Source organism: Bactrocera latifrons, unplaced genomic scaffold, assembly GCF_001853355.1.
Source record: "Bactrocera latifrons isolate USDA-ARS-PBARC rearing strain unplaced genomic scaffold, ASM185335v1 scaffold_192, whole genome shotgun sequence".
Classification (NCBI taxonomy): domain Eukaryota; kingdom Metazoa; phylum Arthropoda; class Insecta; order Diptera; family Tephritidae; genus Bactrocera; species Bactrocera latifrons.
In genome coordinates this window covers 348,889-365,710 of record NW_017535430.1, presented here as the reverse complement: position 1 = coordinate 365,710, position 16,822 = coordinate 348,889, and the positions used below count along the sequence as shown (strand labels likewise).

Below are 16,822 nucleotides of genomic sequence, written 5' to 3'. Positions count from 1 at the left end.
TAATAAAAGATCAATCATTTATACAGACAATTAACATAAAAACGTGCGCAATGATGTAACGTTACAAACAATTTTGAATTATTTCCACTGTGTTTTAAATGTGCATTGATATAAAATGAAATTTTTCCAATAAGAATTTCAACAAGCTGAGTGAAACTCTGAGTACTATTGCGGTTATATTCTTTGTCACTTTTATTCAAATTTAATTTTTGAATTATTCGTTTTTTGCAGATTTCAGACGGAATAAAACAGTCCCTGCCCATACCGGGATTTGTTTAGTAAAATTAAGATATAAATATGTACTTTTAGAAGTTATTTTGTCTAAAGATTCGTGCTTTTAGTACAAATCCAATTTGCAACCCTGCAGAATGCAACTGACGTGTTCAAAAGGCGTCCGCGCGGCGTTGTTTGACAGAAGACGACTTCGTGGTAGCGGCCACAAAAACTTCACAAATTTGCAGAAAGAAATATTGTGTGGATAGCAAATTAAAGTTTATTTATATTATATTAAGTTAAAAACACTTAAATTTTCAAAGACGTTACAATGGGCTTGGGCGAGCTGTTGCAGTTTGATGAAATGCTCCGCGATTTTAACAGAATGAACAAACGACAGGTAAATTTATGTTTTTATCGTGAAAGGAGTAAGGTGCGGGGGGTTGCGTTGTGCGATTACACGTATGCACTTAACAATTGTAATCACAAAATGCATTTAATGTTAATTTTTTCTATAATATTGTTCCCTCGCTAATGCTTTTAGTCCCTATATCAAATATTGAGCTTTGCGATGATTGTTTCATCGGCTTTGATGATCTGGAAGGGTCTAATGGTGGTAACTGGCAGCGAATCGCCAATAGTGGTGGTACTCAGTGGTAGTATGGAGCCGGCTTTCCATAGAGGAGATTTGCTTTTCCTAACAAATTACAAGGAGGAACCAGTGCGTGTAGGTGAAATTGTTGTGTTCAAAGTGGAAGGGAGAGATATACCTATAGTACATCGCGTCGTAAAACTCCATGAAAAGTGAGTAGTAATTTACACAAAATAATTGCATATTTAATTGTTCATTATGAAATGGAAAATTTCTACTTTTAAATTATAGGGAAGATGGTTCAGTGAAATTCCTAACTAAAGGTGATAATAATAACGTGGACGATCGAGGTCTTTACGCTCCTGGACAACTGTGGTTGACGAAAAAAGATATTGTTGGTCGTGCCAGAGGATTTCTTCCATATGTCGGTATAATAACTATATTTATGAATGAGTATCCAAAAGTGAAGGTAATGTAATTTCGTTTATGTCACATTTGCTTCAATTTAAAATTCTTATTTTTTTCAGTGGGCAATATTATCTATTTTAGCAATATTTGTGCTTTTACATCGCGAATAATATCCAGCCACAAATCACACAGTTAGATATAAGCAAAAGGGTATCTACCAGGCCACATACGTAGCAGAGGGCCAACAGTTAAATTCGAAAACCGCAAGCAGTCATTGCCATCGCAATCAAAATATCAATAACAACACCAAAATCGGTAATCGCAAGAGAATTGTTAAATTAAACAAGTGAATAAAAAGCTGCAAACATAAACAAAAGACCATAGTGTGGTTGTTAGCAAAATAATGAAGTGGTTAGCGAAAATTCTTTTCACACAAGCAAAACATAATAAAAAAAAAAATTATACGTGGATTGTGAAATTATTTGGTTTGAGTACATCCTCGGCTATGCCATTTCATTTGTCGCGCAACGAATTATTCCAACAGTACATCTCATATACATGGTTTGTGCAAACCTTTGTAACAAACGTAATAATACAAAGATATATAAAGCATTTTTAAATTATTATCTAAGCACATTAAATAAAATTTACGAAGAATTTAATAACGCCAATAATTTTGCTTATAAAGCAGTCACGCTCATTGGGAAAAAATAAGTTTTGTCGCATATTTGCCAAAAGAAATTGTGTCCATGTAATTTTTGGTTCTCTTTCGTTGGTGTTTTATACTGTGCATTTAAAAAATAAGTGAGTGCATTTAGTTTGTATGCATTTGTTAAAGACTTTGGCTTTCTCGCGTTGCTTTTGTTTAATTGATATGCAGTATAAATATGTGAGTTCAATTAGGAAATAAATAAAATTGGCATAGACTTCATTTCCCACGGTGATTTATTTTTAAACGTAAAAAAGACAATTTCTACTTGTATTTTTTGCACATTTGTCTGATTGAATTCAAATTTGAAACTGAATAAAATTAAAATAAAAAAATAAAAAATAAATAAAAAAATTGTCTACAATTAATTACTAATTGATTTGAGAAGGTTGCATGACGAAATTTTTGTACCAAAATTATATGTGCGGGTTTGAAATTCTTGTGACCTGCAATCGGCTGCTGGTTTTCAAAATAGTTAGTTAAGAATTTTGTATTTTGATGTTTTTCTACTTTTCTATATTCTTTACTATTATATTCACGATTTTAGAAACTGTATGCATTACTGTAGGCTTTTTGCAATCACATTGCGGCTTTTATGCAAAGCCACGTAACTTTATAAATGCAAATGAGAGCAAGAGAGAGAAGATTATTGCCATTGTATTATTGAAACACATTCAAAAGCCCTTTTTATACAGTTACAAGTCAACGCTAAATATAATTTTTTTATTATTTCAACACATTTTTATAAAGTTACACAACTATTAAAGCTTTATAACAAGTGCTTCTTGTATTCCACAACTTAAGTTTGGAAGTAAAAAATTATTATGTTATTCAATATATTAAACTACTTTCTTTCGCTAGTTTTGTTTAGCAACTAAGTATTTTTAAGTCTATAGCGTCATAGACTAGCCTCTATCACCGTGTTGTCGTTCACGTCTGCTCTGGAGTGCATTATTCGAGTTTGTGGCAGATTATACGAACGTCTGCTTCTTTCTGTATATTTGTTTCAGGAACTGGAATGAAAAATCTTTGGCGTTTTTATGCATGGCGAATTTTTCCAACAAAATATTTGCCTTTATATATTTTGTTTTTGCAAAATTCACACACAAATTTATGCATATATTTTTGCATTAATTGCTAACGCGTTTCACTGCTTAGACATCGGTCGGTGCATGCAACAATTTCTTTACATTTACGCAGCTTTATTTCTTGAACATGGTTTCCATCAAATTTTCGCCGGGTTGATTTTTAGGGCGCGGCGATGGTGTTAGCGAGCGGGTATGCGGTGCAAGTTCATCCTTTTTATGCACTGCCGAGGTGGCAGCACGACGTTGACGTATTCTTTCCTCCATAACGCTGGGCACCATGAAACAGTTGGACTCACGGTAGATCGGCTTGCGACGATCGTTCCATGGGAACTCCCATTTGATGGGCGTGAAGTCACGACGCCATGGCTTGCCTGCAATTCAAGTGAATAATATTCAATTCAATACAATATTGAACACAAATAGGAGTTATGGTACTCACGTGGCTTGAACCAGAAGTGACAGGTCCAGTCTTCTTCGCCATCGTCGTCAACATCACTAAGGGGCAGTTGAAAAAAATTAAAGACTCAGTTAAAAATGTACTGAATATTTGCTTACCCTCTCACATAAACCCGCACATAACGTCTATTCTTACGGAACAACTCCAATGCTTCGTTGAAAGTTAGCTCCAACGCTGGTGTATTGTTAATTTGCGTAATCTCATCGCCAACGCGCATGCCGGCACTGCGTGCCATACCAGTTGGTGTCACATTGATAATGGTTAATGGTTCGAATTGATCAATACCACCGGTCACCTCGATGCCCCAACGTGAATCGACGAAACTCATAATGCGTCGATCGGTCTCGAGCGTGTATGTCATGCGGAGCTCATATTCGACATTATCGAAAGCGTCCGACTCGTATTTGGGTAGTCTGTTCTTTGGGTCGCGCATGCTTTAAAGGAGAAGTTTGTATTTTTTTTTTTATTAAAATTTGAAGCCATTTTTGTAAGTATTACGGTATATCTTTCTACCTGTTATCGGTTTTTCTTGTAAACGCGTTAAATGAAAAGACAGCTTCTCAGCGATCCAACAATTCCTCCACCACTACGACCGATTCTCCGTACGTTTAGTATTGCTTCTGGCACTTTTTTGTCACTAGCGTCCAACACAGGCACGTCCTGACAATAGATCGACCAAAATTCAATTGCTCGCTGCATAGTCAAGTGGGTGGCATTTATAGTGGGCTGTAGCAGCCGTGGTTTCACGGCCAATGTGTTTTTACTTAGTTTCAGGGTTAAGGGGTACAAGTTCGATTACACGTCATTAATTGCTTGCATTTTAGTGTTTTAGTTTTAGCGCAATTCGTTTTTTACTGTATTAAAAATAGCGCATCCGTGACCATGTGCTACGGTTTGCCAAAAAAATTACAAACCACCACCAACAATATGGTACTGATTCACTTTCGAGATACTATACTTACTTACTTACTTAGATTACTATACATTATGTGAGACATCTGACAGTGCATTAAACATTCATGATGGATAAGCGGCTAAAACTGCTAAAACGTGGCTTCGTCGTTCAAATTTCGGCTCTGCGACTGATCATTTCAATCTAAGAAACAAAATGCTGTGGTTACGGAGGCAGTTTTTACGGAGGAGATGTGAGTCAGTGTTTTGTTAAGGTGGAGTTGTAATCGACAAATCGTTGCAAAAATTCCGGCTAGTAGAGTTCCGCAAATGTTTTGCCCTTCTCTTGGTAATTGCTGTAAAATATCTTGTGGATCTCTGATTTTCGCCCGTCGTATGTAAGTTACTCGCTTTGTTCGGAGCAGGTTCGCCGTGGAACCTATACTGTTTCGACAGTTACTTATTGTCTTGTTGTTCTTGTTAAAGCGGCAGAAAACATTACTAAAGTAATTTCGAGGAATGGTGTCGAGATGGGAGCCCTTGGCCGGGTAAAAATCCTGATCCGTTCCGGTTACTTAGACTCGACTGCCGTGGAAAAGGGCCATTAGTTTATAGTGAGCATCAGTGGAACTATGTGTCGTTGTCGGCTACGAAATTACGCAGAAGCTTCATCGAATTGCGCTTAAACAGCGTCAAATGGACTCATGGTTGACCGGAGTAAGCAACCACTGCACGCAACACACCGACGGCTTTCTCAAATCGTATATTTTATTCAGGATATGACTGGCGACTAGGTGTTTTCGTTGCATCTGAGTCTCATCAAGTGTGACCACTTTACAAATCGCTGAATAAATTTTTTTATTGTCGCATTTAAAGAGAGAAGTTATTTCATATCAATATCTCTCTTTAATTTATTTTTCGGTCCATTTGCTAAAGCCGTCTACGGAAATGTTCTACGGACTTAGGCCGTAACGAAACTGACGAAAAAACAACGAAGGAAGCTGTTTGCGAATGTTCTGTTAGATGCTCGCACCATATCGGTATCAGTAGCAACTTACAGGAGTCCTTAATATATCGAGGTCTTTGAATCGAAAGTGAACGGAGTGAGCTGAGAACTTGTACTCAGCATTTTTTGTTATACATAGCTATTTACTCAAAAAGAGGGTCTCTCATCCGTGAAGACCTTTTCTTTGGGAATGTTTTTTTACGTGGCCTCCAGAGCACAACCCTAGGGAGGCATGATTCGCCTTTTTACTTAAGCTTGCCTTCAAACGGATGTTTTTGGGTACCCAGTAGATACTTGGTCTAAGACCGTGAGTCGTGAGCCGCTTAAGCCGTATGTAAAATAATTGTTTATGGCCTCTTTCTAGTGAATGGCGCTCAGAGAACTTTCCTCACTTGCGTGAACTTTTACACATGGTTCCAACTTCCTAAGTCCGAGGGCGAGATGAAAGATCTCCTGTCGTTGCATTCTCAACTTTGCTCCCACGTCACTCTTGACAGTGTACGACAATAAAGAGTATTATAAGGTTTTACTAAAATGGTCGCTATGAATCTAAAAAACGACGAAGTTAGTGGTGATTAACATATTAAACTCTTCAAGAAATTCTCTACACACCAATAGTAGTCACTTTACTGGACGTGAGGAATATTATCTGAAAATAAGTCGTGGTAAAAAAAAAAAAAAAAAAAAAAAAAAAAAAAAAAAAAAAAAAAAAAAAAAAAAAAAAAAAAAAAAAAAAAAAAAAAAAAAAAAAAAAAAGTCGTGGTAAGTTGATGGTTTTGGTACACATTCCGCCTTAAAAAGGTGAAAATAATCGTCAATACAGACCCAGGACTCTAGCTTGATCTTATAACTTAGGAAAACCTCAATAAAGGTTCTGGGAAGCTTTGCTTGTCAAGTTGCAGTTTAAACCTCATAGGCTGTAGTCGTAGGTAGTTGATTTTGGGTTTTGTCCCAAAAAACATCATAAAATGCTTCACTATGAATTCAAGTATACATACATACATATATCTTATATACCTGGCCAGATTTGAATTCACAGTATATTTCGCGGAATCTTTTTTATGCATTAAAAAAAACCCAAACTTAATAATATTTTATACATGTTGCACAGTGTAGTATATTTCTTTAACATATCTTCCCCACTACTAAAACATATATAAGCACACATGTATTGAGGCGTTTTAATCTTAATGGGAGCGCCAATTCTTGAAGTAGCACTGCAGCGAGATCAGCAAAACAGAGAGCTGAAATGAGTATGTGCACTCAGAGTGCCGGACAGCCCCAACAATCTCAACCAACTGTCACCATTCAAGCACTACCCGACCCACGCCTGCGACGTCTTCTTGTTAGTAGTATTTTTGTCGCAGTAACGTTCGGACAGACAATTTAACTGTATTGTAATCGTAAGTGGTCAATTTGTCTCAGTGATTAGAAGAGCAATAACTTATTTGCAAGGTGTTGGAAAAATATATACATACATATGTTCATATGCGAATTTATTTATACATATGTAAATATATACAGTATGTATGAGCTCATGTGTATAAATATGTGCTATGATAAACAAAATTGAGGATCTAATAAAAATGGTTGTGGACAGAAAATAAACAATTTAATAAATTACAGACATTACTCATGCAAGTATGTATGTATGTGTGCTTGTGTTTGTGCGAATTAAATAATTTTACTGTAAAATTATTAAAAATTAAATGCAAATGTTAAAACGAGTCAGAAAATATATGACAGCAACAATTAATTTGTCATGTAAACAGTTACCGCCCTTTGTATGCTTTATTTGCATGTGTGTATGTGCAAGTAAGTGTGCAATGTTGTTGTTTATTCTATTACCCTAGTCTCCATTTGGCCTACTTGCGTTCAGAACATCGGAATGCATATGTAATTACTCAATTCCTGGCAGATCACATCATCGCTCGGTCGCCCGCCCACCTACGCTACCTGTTGGTCGCTTCCAATCGGCACATTGGCATATCAAAGTCGTATCGGTTAAGCACACAAACACTTGTCATTTGAGAATTTTAATTTGTTTTGATATTTTAGGCAGCAAAATATTTTCTTATAAGAAATTAGCACAAACAAAAACAAAAAGGTCGAATGATTAGTTATTCCAGGCATAGTCGGGGGCCAACGCGTATTTGGCGATCTGTTGCGTGAGCACTACGCTGACTGCGAAAGGTCGCACAGCGCTGGCCAAATTCAACAATTCCAGGTTTTTATTTTTTATTTTTTCTTATATGTACATATGTAAGTATGTACGTGTACAATGTTTTTACGCAAAAGGAAATGTATTAAAAACAAGTAAACACGCGCTAATTGGCTTTTTTGAGGTCTTAAATTTATGAAAAAATATGTGTTATGTTAAATAAATATAAACACAACAAATAAGGAAGTGGTAAGTTCGAGTGCAACCGAACATTTTACATTTAGCGAGAGGGGTGTTAGATGAGCGGTGTTCGCTGTACATGCAAAAAGTATGTTAGAGTCATGTGGAGACTCATGGCACGCTGGAGATATATTTGGTGTTTCTGGGTCGATTATGGATAAGGAGGAGTTTAACCTGCTGTAGTATCTAGAATGAATTTGTATAAAGATCACTCCAGCTTCGCGTAGCAACTCGACCTCTTCGTTCGCAATGTGTGGTGGTTTGATTCCAAGTACGCCATTCACTGAGAGGGAGTCGGTGGATATATTGATCGCTCCAGTGTGAACGATAGTCAGTGCGTGACAGGTACTTGCGCGTGAAGACTGGTCGGCGTATTGATCGATCGTAATCTAAGTAAGACCTGAAGTCATGTTCCTAGGAGGTGACCCCGCTTTAGGCAGGCGAGTGTAAAGAAGGCTTCTGCGAAAGAAATCTCACAAAAACTGCTTTGGGAAGAGTACATTATGTTTCTTGACCGAAAACATGCGGGCCTCGTTGTAAAAAATGTTCTGTCGGAAACTTCAAGAGGGGATGCCTCTTTTGCCTCTTTGTTTTGAGTGCAGTATTTTGACGTATGAAGCTTCTTCGTCTGCATTTCACCACATTCAGGGGTCATCCTACATCGATGGGGCGTAGTTTATGACCGGCAAAATATATCACATAAAATCTTAAGATTGTTGGCAGTCGGAATTTAAACGTCATCGACCGTAATACTAAGATTCGAACCCATATTGTACAATCATCAGCTCACGAGGTGATGGAAATTCCATCAGGTGCTTGGTCAAGCTTCGAAATGTAGCTTACTTAAACAGTAAGGTGGTGAAGACACCACCCTGCTTTTCTTTGATTTGACAGTTTCAACGTCGAAACAGTTCTATTAATTGCCGACCATTCATGTGCATCATCCCTGGAGTGAAGGGGGTTTTTCGATGTGCTCAAGTAGCATTGAATGATTGAATGTGCCAAAAACTTCGGAGTCTAAGTGCTGTGGTGGGGGATCGATCGATAAGAAATGTTGAGAATCTCTGATATCGCTCTGATGCCAACACGACGATTTTCAAGCACTGTGTTGCATTTGGCAATTTTTCAAACACTTTACGATCTTCGCTGATTTTTTTGTGCCATTCAAAGAGAACGTGATAGAGTTGAGTCCCAAAAATATTATACTACTCCAATGATAATGGATACTTTTATGATTGTGTAACCGTGTTTTCATGGGAATCACAAAATTTCAAGCAATTCGTTGTTTTCAAGCGTCGTAAACAAACCACTGTCAAACACGTATTCTCCGTTCCCACGACTGTCGCGTCTATGGAACCGGAACGGACCTGGATTTATATGGATTCGGTCAACTACTGATAGCACGGCAGAATTCTGCCGCTACAAACAAAAACAACATACTAAGTACATGTGGAGATCAAACTTCAAAAGAATATGTATAAAAAAAGATTGTACCAATCTAGTAAAATTCATTCGATTTGGAGATGTACTTTATATAGACCAGTCCGGGTTAAATTAGATCTGTTGGTATATTTCAAATTTAAGTCAAATAAAAAGATTTTGGGGGTTAGACTTGAAAAAAAAATATATATTTTTGAAGCACCCTGATATACATATACAAATCTATGCGCAACCATAAATATCCTTGCCCGTACTGACCGTTTTTGATAATTTTTAATGACAACGTTCCTGTTGTTTTTTCTTTTATTCGATAAATATATGCATAACATAATTTTTGGAATTTTTTATTTTTTTCCTATAGTTCAAATATTTTCATTAGTCTCGCGGAAACTCATACGTAAACTTCTTAAATTATTTTTATCTTATCATTGTGTTAATAACTAATGCCATTAGACATGGAATTTAGTGACTCAAGTAAAAGGAGGTGAAATGTCATAATTAGACATACTTACATACCATGTGTACATTTGTATGTGTATTAGTAAGCATACTTGGCTTACCGGGACTTTGAAGCAAAATACAAAAAAAAGTTTAACCAAGCTGTTGCCGTAAAATTCTTAAATATTTGAACAGGTGTCTACATACATATGTATGTATGTCATATAGGTATATTAATGTCAAGATATAAAAAAAAAAATACGGTTAGTTATCGAAAATCTAATTTAAACTATTTAGAATTGTGAAATCTATATAAATCACTTAATCATTTTTATGAATTCCGATGTAAATATAAACATATGCAACAAATACAAAATGTATGCATACAATATATACTTTGGTCCATATGAACATACAAATCTAAAAAACACAATGCAAATGTTATACGATACTCTTGTTGTTTTTATCTTCTCCTATAGAACTTGTTTGCTGCATTTGTACATCAGTATTCTTCACCTTAACCTAGGACAACAACACACCCAGCCACTGTGACAGCGGAGCGCGTGAGAGCATAAAACTCGTACTCCTCTACTACAACAAAAGCAACAGCACAAACTTCAATCCCACTCAATACTAGCTTTTGAACCACACAGACAACCGAGCGCAACCGCTGTAAAACAATATGGGGAATCCACTTTGGTTTATCTTTTGGTTTTTGATCTTCTGGTTCATCTCATTCTTTGTGGCTTTCTTGGCTGCGTTCTTATACATAATATGCTATGTATTGGAAGTGCTGTTTAGTGGGTTATCGGTGAGTATTAATACATATAATATATATGTATATGATGCAACTCTAACCGCAAGTGGAAATACATATGTAGGTATAAAGCATTTATTGGGGGATTGCTCATTCTTAACAGGTCAATTGAAAAGTCCCCGGCCTACCATAGTAAAACAATTTTTTTTTTTTGCAAAATTCGTAATGTTTTTTATTCAACATAGTTCCCTTCAAGAGTGATACATTGATTATAACGACCTTTCAACTTTTTTTGGTCCCAGATTTGTATTACAATTCGTTCTTTGCTTCAAAGTAGGCCTCTGTTTCGGCAATCACATCTTCATTCGACGCCATTTATAAGTCAAGCCGGTTATCAATTTCAATTGACCTGTTATTTATAAGCCTTATTGTAAGATCATTTTTGGCGAGCCAAAGAGAGTTGTAACCGACTTGAAAAAGGTGAGCATTCTATATGAACTTAGTTGCTTATACAAGGAGAGTTCCAAAGTAAACAGTAATTTTTGAATCTAACGCCCCCCCATCTATATGTCGACTGCTGCGTCAGAATCTGCTATATTTATCGATAGTCCAGTGAGAATTTCATGACATTTGGAAGTGAAGTTATAGCGTTTTAAGTGTCAGTATGTTTGTGTTATCGGTGTGAAAATGAGCTTCCAACAAAGAGCCAACATGAAATTTTCTTTTAAAATTGGTAAAACTTTTACCGAAACATTTCAATTGATGAAACAAGTTTATAACGATGATTGCCGGAGCAGAGTGCACTAGTGGTTTCAATATTTTCAAAGTGGTCGTGAGGACATAAATGACGATCAACATGTGGGGAAATCAAAATCCGTGATCATCGGAAATTCCATCAGAACTGTGCGTGAATTCCTCAAATATCAGCCGAAATCATCATTGAAATGGAATTGAACATCTTCAAAACATCGATTTATCGCATTTTCATGAAATTCGCAGACGTAGAGGCCATTCAAAATGCTTGCACCGACATACCGGCGGCCAACGAGATAAAACACTGTTTCGACACGCTTTTGGATCGTGTAAAAAGCTGTATTGAAGCAGAAGGTAACTATTTTAAATAAAATAAATTGATTTTGCTGAAAAAACCATTTGTTCAGTTTTTTTTAAGTCCTGTTTACTTTGGAAAGCACCTTGTAATTTAACGTACTTCTGAGGGTCCGAATGTATTGTTCCCTTACTAAAGCCATGGTCAACTGCGGTCGGTATATGGCGTATCCTTCGTTTGTTGACGTCTTTTAAGTTGGTTTAAGGGCAATATATCTATAAAAAATAGTACATAGTCATAAAGATTTGACCGCTTAAATGTCAGAGTAGATATATTCAAGTTATCTTTATTTGAGGAAATACGAACGAAACTTATACCGTGATCTGAGAGGTTGTTTTATCAGCTTGAAATAGGCTTATCACCTAATCGGAAGTTTATGGTATATACGTATTTGGTGGAAGATAAGTTTAAGGTAGTAAATTCCACCACTGACCTTATCATCTAGTTTCGAATCATAAAATCCAATATTCAAAGGTGCTAATGTTTATGAACCCAATATTTGCTAATTTTCAGTTTGATAGCGGTTAGAGTCCCGATCGTGCCTTATTTATAGCAGTATACTGAATGTTAATTGATTTCTAATATAACTTGGCCCTATTCCTTTCTTCGTTATGGTCAACCAACATATAAAATTTAATTAATTGTGAATAGTTTGGTCTTTTTTCTTAGATTATTGTTTTTGTTGTTGTATCGGTTATCTAATCGCCGCTTGGCGAGTTAGTTGTCATCGAAGTTATTTAATAGTAGCCCAGGAAAAGTATTGTATGGAAGGGGTCGGATCATAGGATCATACATGCAGATGGGTTCGCTATCCAAGTTTGGATCGGTTAGTTTTAGTTCCTTTTTTCTTCTTACTAGATAGCTTGATAAAATCGGCTAGGGTTTGCTGAATAGAGTTAATACAGTACACATACTCTTTATTCCAGTATTAATGGGGTAAAAATCTATAGTCGTATTCAAAAAATCAGTTCTTCCAACTCCTTAATAAAGCATGAACAATGTTATAGCTGGCAAAGCTCTTAATCGGATGAATATTAAATCTTAACTTAGACTCGACTAAGGGAAATAGTAATTATCGTTTCTACTTCGGATCCAGCAAATTATTGAAAATGAACAACAAAAAAGAGTATAATCTTGGTCGTTAGGCCGAAAACTATTTAAAAATCCATAATTTTTTCGGAAAATGTATGATTGTGTGATAGAGAATAAGGAGCCCGTTGCTGCACAGTAAAAAGTCCAAAATAAAAATACTTTCATGCATGGCATCTTATATGAGCATTAAAAAATTCATGCATTTTGTTTAGAGCAACATATTTATTTTAATTATTTTAAAAAAATTCTCACAACATGTGACATTGGTTATCTCAAGATAGTTAGATCACACCCAAACATTTTAGACTAATGCTCGCATATTTAAGAATGTAAATAATATTTGTGAGTCAGTGATCTAATAAAAGTAAGATATTAACTGTCGCATGACATCACTTTGACGCAGTCATTCTCCGTCTTTTAATAAAGCAGTTTGCATTCATTACGCACCACGTCAAGAGGCCAGTCGGTCCTATATAATACAAACATATATCAATCTGAATCTATGACTTAACCAATCACTGTGGCACTCGTAACTCATGTGCGAAACACTTTCAGTGATAAGGGAGTGAATAACGATAGATCTTCCCCTTCACATTTTTTAATTTCATTCGTATTAATTTCTTGATTTAGTTTAAAATGCGTTGAAAGCTGTTTTATTTTGAGTAAGTGAGAAAGATAAGAAATAATCAATTATTGCTCTCTGATTAATTATAGCCTCATACCAGAGTGCACACTTAAGTATAATTGTTGATACAGTTCGTAATTTTTTTACTCTCACAATTTGTTGTCAAGAAAGTGCGGAAGGGCTTTAGAGGAGCCGGTCTCAAAATTGAATAATGGGCATAGTTTCGCCTACCTTTGATCAATTTCAAGTACTATTACTAGTAGTAGTAGGCCTCATATACCTAAAATAAGAATTTTTAACTTTTGGTTGGCATTAAAATGGCACAGCTAGTGCTAATTGAGCCTGAACTACAGCAGGTCTGCACTCCTACCTACCAATAATAAAATCTGAATTTCCACCTATCTTTAAACCGTTTGTAGTGGTCATTATGTGTGATATTTTACTGAAATTAAGAGGACAAGTTTCTTACAAATTTTATTTAACGCTGAATATGAATAAAATTGGTACTAGATTTTGGACCAAAGTTCAAATCCCTATCGTAATAATTTCAGATCCACTCATTGATATACAAGATGCGTTCCAAGTCCTGACTTAAAAACAAAACAAAATAAATGGTTTTTTTCGGCAAAATCAATTAATTTTATTCAAAATCTCCTTCTGCTTCAATACAGCTTTTTGCACGGTCCAAAAGTATGTCGAACTAGCTTGTTGGCTGGTATGGCCGCCGGTATGGTCAACAATTTGTCGATGCAAGACTTTTGAATGGCCTCTACGTCTGCATAACGCTTTCCTTTCATGAGCAAATATATTTTTCCGAAAAGGAAGAAGTCGCACGGTGCTATATTTGGTTCTTTTTGACCTCTTTAATGATGTCCTTCGAATGTTGGATTCTGAGCAATTGCTGGTCGTCAGTCAATTTGTGCGGAACAAACCGTGCACACACCTTTCGTAAGCCCAAATGTTCGGTCAAAATGCGATAAATCGATGGTTTGAAGAAGGTCAATTCCATTTCCATGAATTTCAATGATGATTTCGTCTGATTTTTGATGAATTCACACACGATTTCGATGGAATTTCCCCTTTGAAACCATTCGTGCACTCTGTTACGGGTTAGGAAATCATCGCCATAAATTTGTTTCATCAACTGAAACGTTTCGGTAAAGGTTTTACCAATTTTAAAAGAAAATTWAATGTTGGCTCTTTGTTCGAAGCTCATTTTCACACCGATAACACAAACATACTGACACTTAAAACGCTATAACTTCACTTCCAAATGTCATGAAATTCTCACTGGACAATCGATAAATATAGCAGATTCTAGCGCACCAATCGACATACAGATGGCGCTACCATGGGTGTTAGATTCAAAAAGTTCTGTTTACTTTGGAACGCACCTTGTATGTCACATATAGCTATCTCATTTTTGGTATATACTTGTATAATTAAATTATATTGTAAATCTTTACTTTCGCACAATGTTTCCATTATTTATTGAATTATTTAATTTAAATTGTTTTTCAGGGTTTGAACAACCTTTTGTTGAAAGGCATACAATTCCCCCACTACTGCGCTGTGGGTATGAAGGAATGCAAGTCGCCGTTATAAATGTTGGTCTAAACTAAATTAGTACTTGCTTCTTTTGTTATTTTTGAATTGTTAGTGTCTACATACATATAAATATTTAAGCTTTACAGTTAACTAGTGGGATGAATTTGTATTGTTCAAACCGTATATGAAGCCATTCAACTATTTACATTAAATATTTTTCTACTCAGTCTAAAATAATTTTTATTTAAAAAAAAAAAAAAAAAAAAAAAAAAAAAAAAATTAAAATTTAATCAATATTGATTGATGTTTTATTAAAGAAAGATCTATATGTTGTGAAAAAAGGTTATACAAAAAGAGTAGTATCGAAAAGTTTTGAGATCGTTAAAATCGGCTCATTGTGTTGCCTAAAACTCCTCAGATGGATGTGGCTAAATCGACTGAGCTCTTCATTCTGATCATTTATATATATATATATATAAATGTATATGTATATTATATATACCTCACGTCAGAGTCCCCATTTTGTCTTACAAAATAGATGTAGATAACGGCTACGGTTCTTTGCTATTGTAATGTTTGAAAGTAAAAAAAAAATCATTCGTTGGCAACACTTAACTGTTTTACAGATTTCATTTTTTGATCTTTCAATTCACTGAAGAGTGTCAAACAATATTTTTTTTTACATTCTATTTTTGAAAACATAATTATTTTTAGAAATTTAGAAAGAAGCGAAATTTACCTTTTTCTGATCTCGTCTACTAACAAAAGACAGAGTAGTTTTCTTCGAAAAGTAGTAACCGAGATATGAAGAACCCGCTTTGGTTTATTTTCTGGCTGTTGATTTTACTATTCGTCGCATTTTTTGTGGCTTTCTTCGCATCATTCTTTTACATATTGTTTTATATGTTTGAGGCATGCTGCGGATGCTGGAATGTAAGTTTTATTTATGGAATTCTGTAGAGGCTCTAAAACCCTCAAATCACAGATATGTACATATATATACTATACATGTGAAAACGCATTTGCAAGTTTCTGATATACTATGGAAGAACCTTTTCGATGCATATTTAAGAATCATATGTACTATATGCAAATGTTTATACTAAGTTTTCTCGCTTTATTGCATCTCACACGTGATTAATCTTAATCTAATATTTCTACTACTCGTCTAACTTTATAATTTAATTTTATTTTTCAGGGCATAAACAATTTTCTTCTTAAATGCGTACAATTTCCACATTATTGCGCCGAAGCCATGCTTGAATGCAGATCTCCATGCTAAAGGCTGATATTTAATAATAAATGCTTATACAAATGTATATATAATATATACATATATATTTATATGGAAAACTGATTTATAATATATGTAAAACTTGTAAATAAAAAAAAACTTTTAAAACGCGATATAAACTAGTTAAAACCTGAAACACAAGACTGTCAGGTGACGAGTAGTCAATTTATTTGTATGTTTTCAAAACAGAAGGAACAACATGAATCACCCAGAGCTTATGTCTATTAAGTACTCCCACATTACTTTGGTATTTTGTTACTGATCGCCAAGCCAGCTTCAAAAACATATTAGTAGAATCAAAAGAAGACTTTACACTTCAGCTGTGAAGTTATGATTAATGTAATACACCAGCTGAGACCACGAGTTTTTATTTGAAAGCAGGTACAAGTACTTTTTTCAATAGCTGTTTCTTGATAGATCACGCGTGATTCCTGTCAAGCTATCATGTTATTTTTGTTTAGCTTTGTTTGGCATTTCATCATGGAAATACATACGCCTAACCAACATTTACAAATCGTTAAAATTCATTACGAAAATGCATGTTCGGTACAGAATGTGTTTCACACACTTCACTCCCATCAACCATTTTGAGACCCATCATTCATTACTAGACATTGTCGTGGTGTACCTTACAATCGGCTGCGATGTTTGTCGGACCCGTTTGACCCTTCGTTTGAAACGTAAATTTGACGTTAACGGTTGGTCCAGGAGGAATAATTTCATAGTGGACGATACCTCCAAAAAAGGCTTGGTGC

The 16,822-nt window shown here is 35.3% G+C and overlaps 3 protein-coding genes across 3 annotated transcripts; 2 read left to right on the top strand and 1 right to left on the bottom strand.

The window, feature by feature from the left end:
- Nucleotides 1-387: 387 nt before the first annotated feature.
- LOC108967624 (signal peptidase complex catalytic subunit SEC11A) lies at nt 388-2,208 on the top strand. The gene is made up of 4 exons (XM_018931175.1): nt 388-613; nt 758-1,017; nt 1,097-1,274; nt 1,333-2,208. The coding sequence occupies exons 1-4, from the start codon at nt 545-547 to the stop codon at nt 1,381-1,383; spliced, it is 558 nt and encodes a 185-aa protein (XP_018786720.1). The 5' UTR covers nt 388-544; the 3' UTR covers nt 1,384-2,208.
- Nucleotides 2,209-2,345: 137 nt separating this feature from the next.
- On the bottom strand, nt 2,346-4,141 carry LOC108967623. Its single transcript, XM_018931174.1, has 4 exons — nt 3,981-4,141; nt 3,566-3,901; nt 3,450-3,505; nt 2,346-3,381 (listed from the first exon to the last, which is right to left on the bottom strand). The coding sequence occupies exons 2-4, from the start codon at nt 3,898-3,900 to the stop codon at nt 3,125-3,127; spliced, it is 648 nt and encodes a 215-aa protein (XP_018786719.1). The 5' UTR covers nt 3,901; nt 3,981-4,141; the 3' UTR covers nt 2,346-3,124.
- Nucleotides 4,142-6,662: 2,521 nt separating this feature from the next.
- On the top strand, nt 6,663-15,025 carry LOC108967613. Its single transcript, XM_018931153.1, has 3 exons — nt 6,663-6,767; nt 10,123-10,454; nt 14,747-15,025. The coding sequence occupies exons 2-3, from the start codon at nt 10,326-10,328 to the stop codon at nt 14,828-14,830; spliced, it is 213 nt and encodes a 70-aa protein (XP_018786698.1). The 5' UTR covers nt 6,663-6,767; nt 10,123-10,325; the 3' UTR covers nt 14,831-15,025.
- Nucleotides 15,026-16,822: the final 1,797 nt, after the last annotated feature.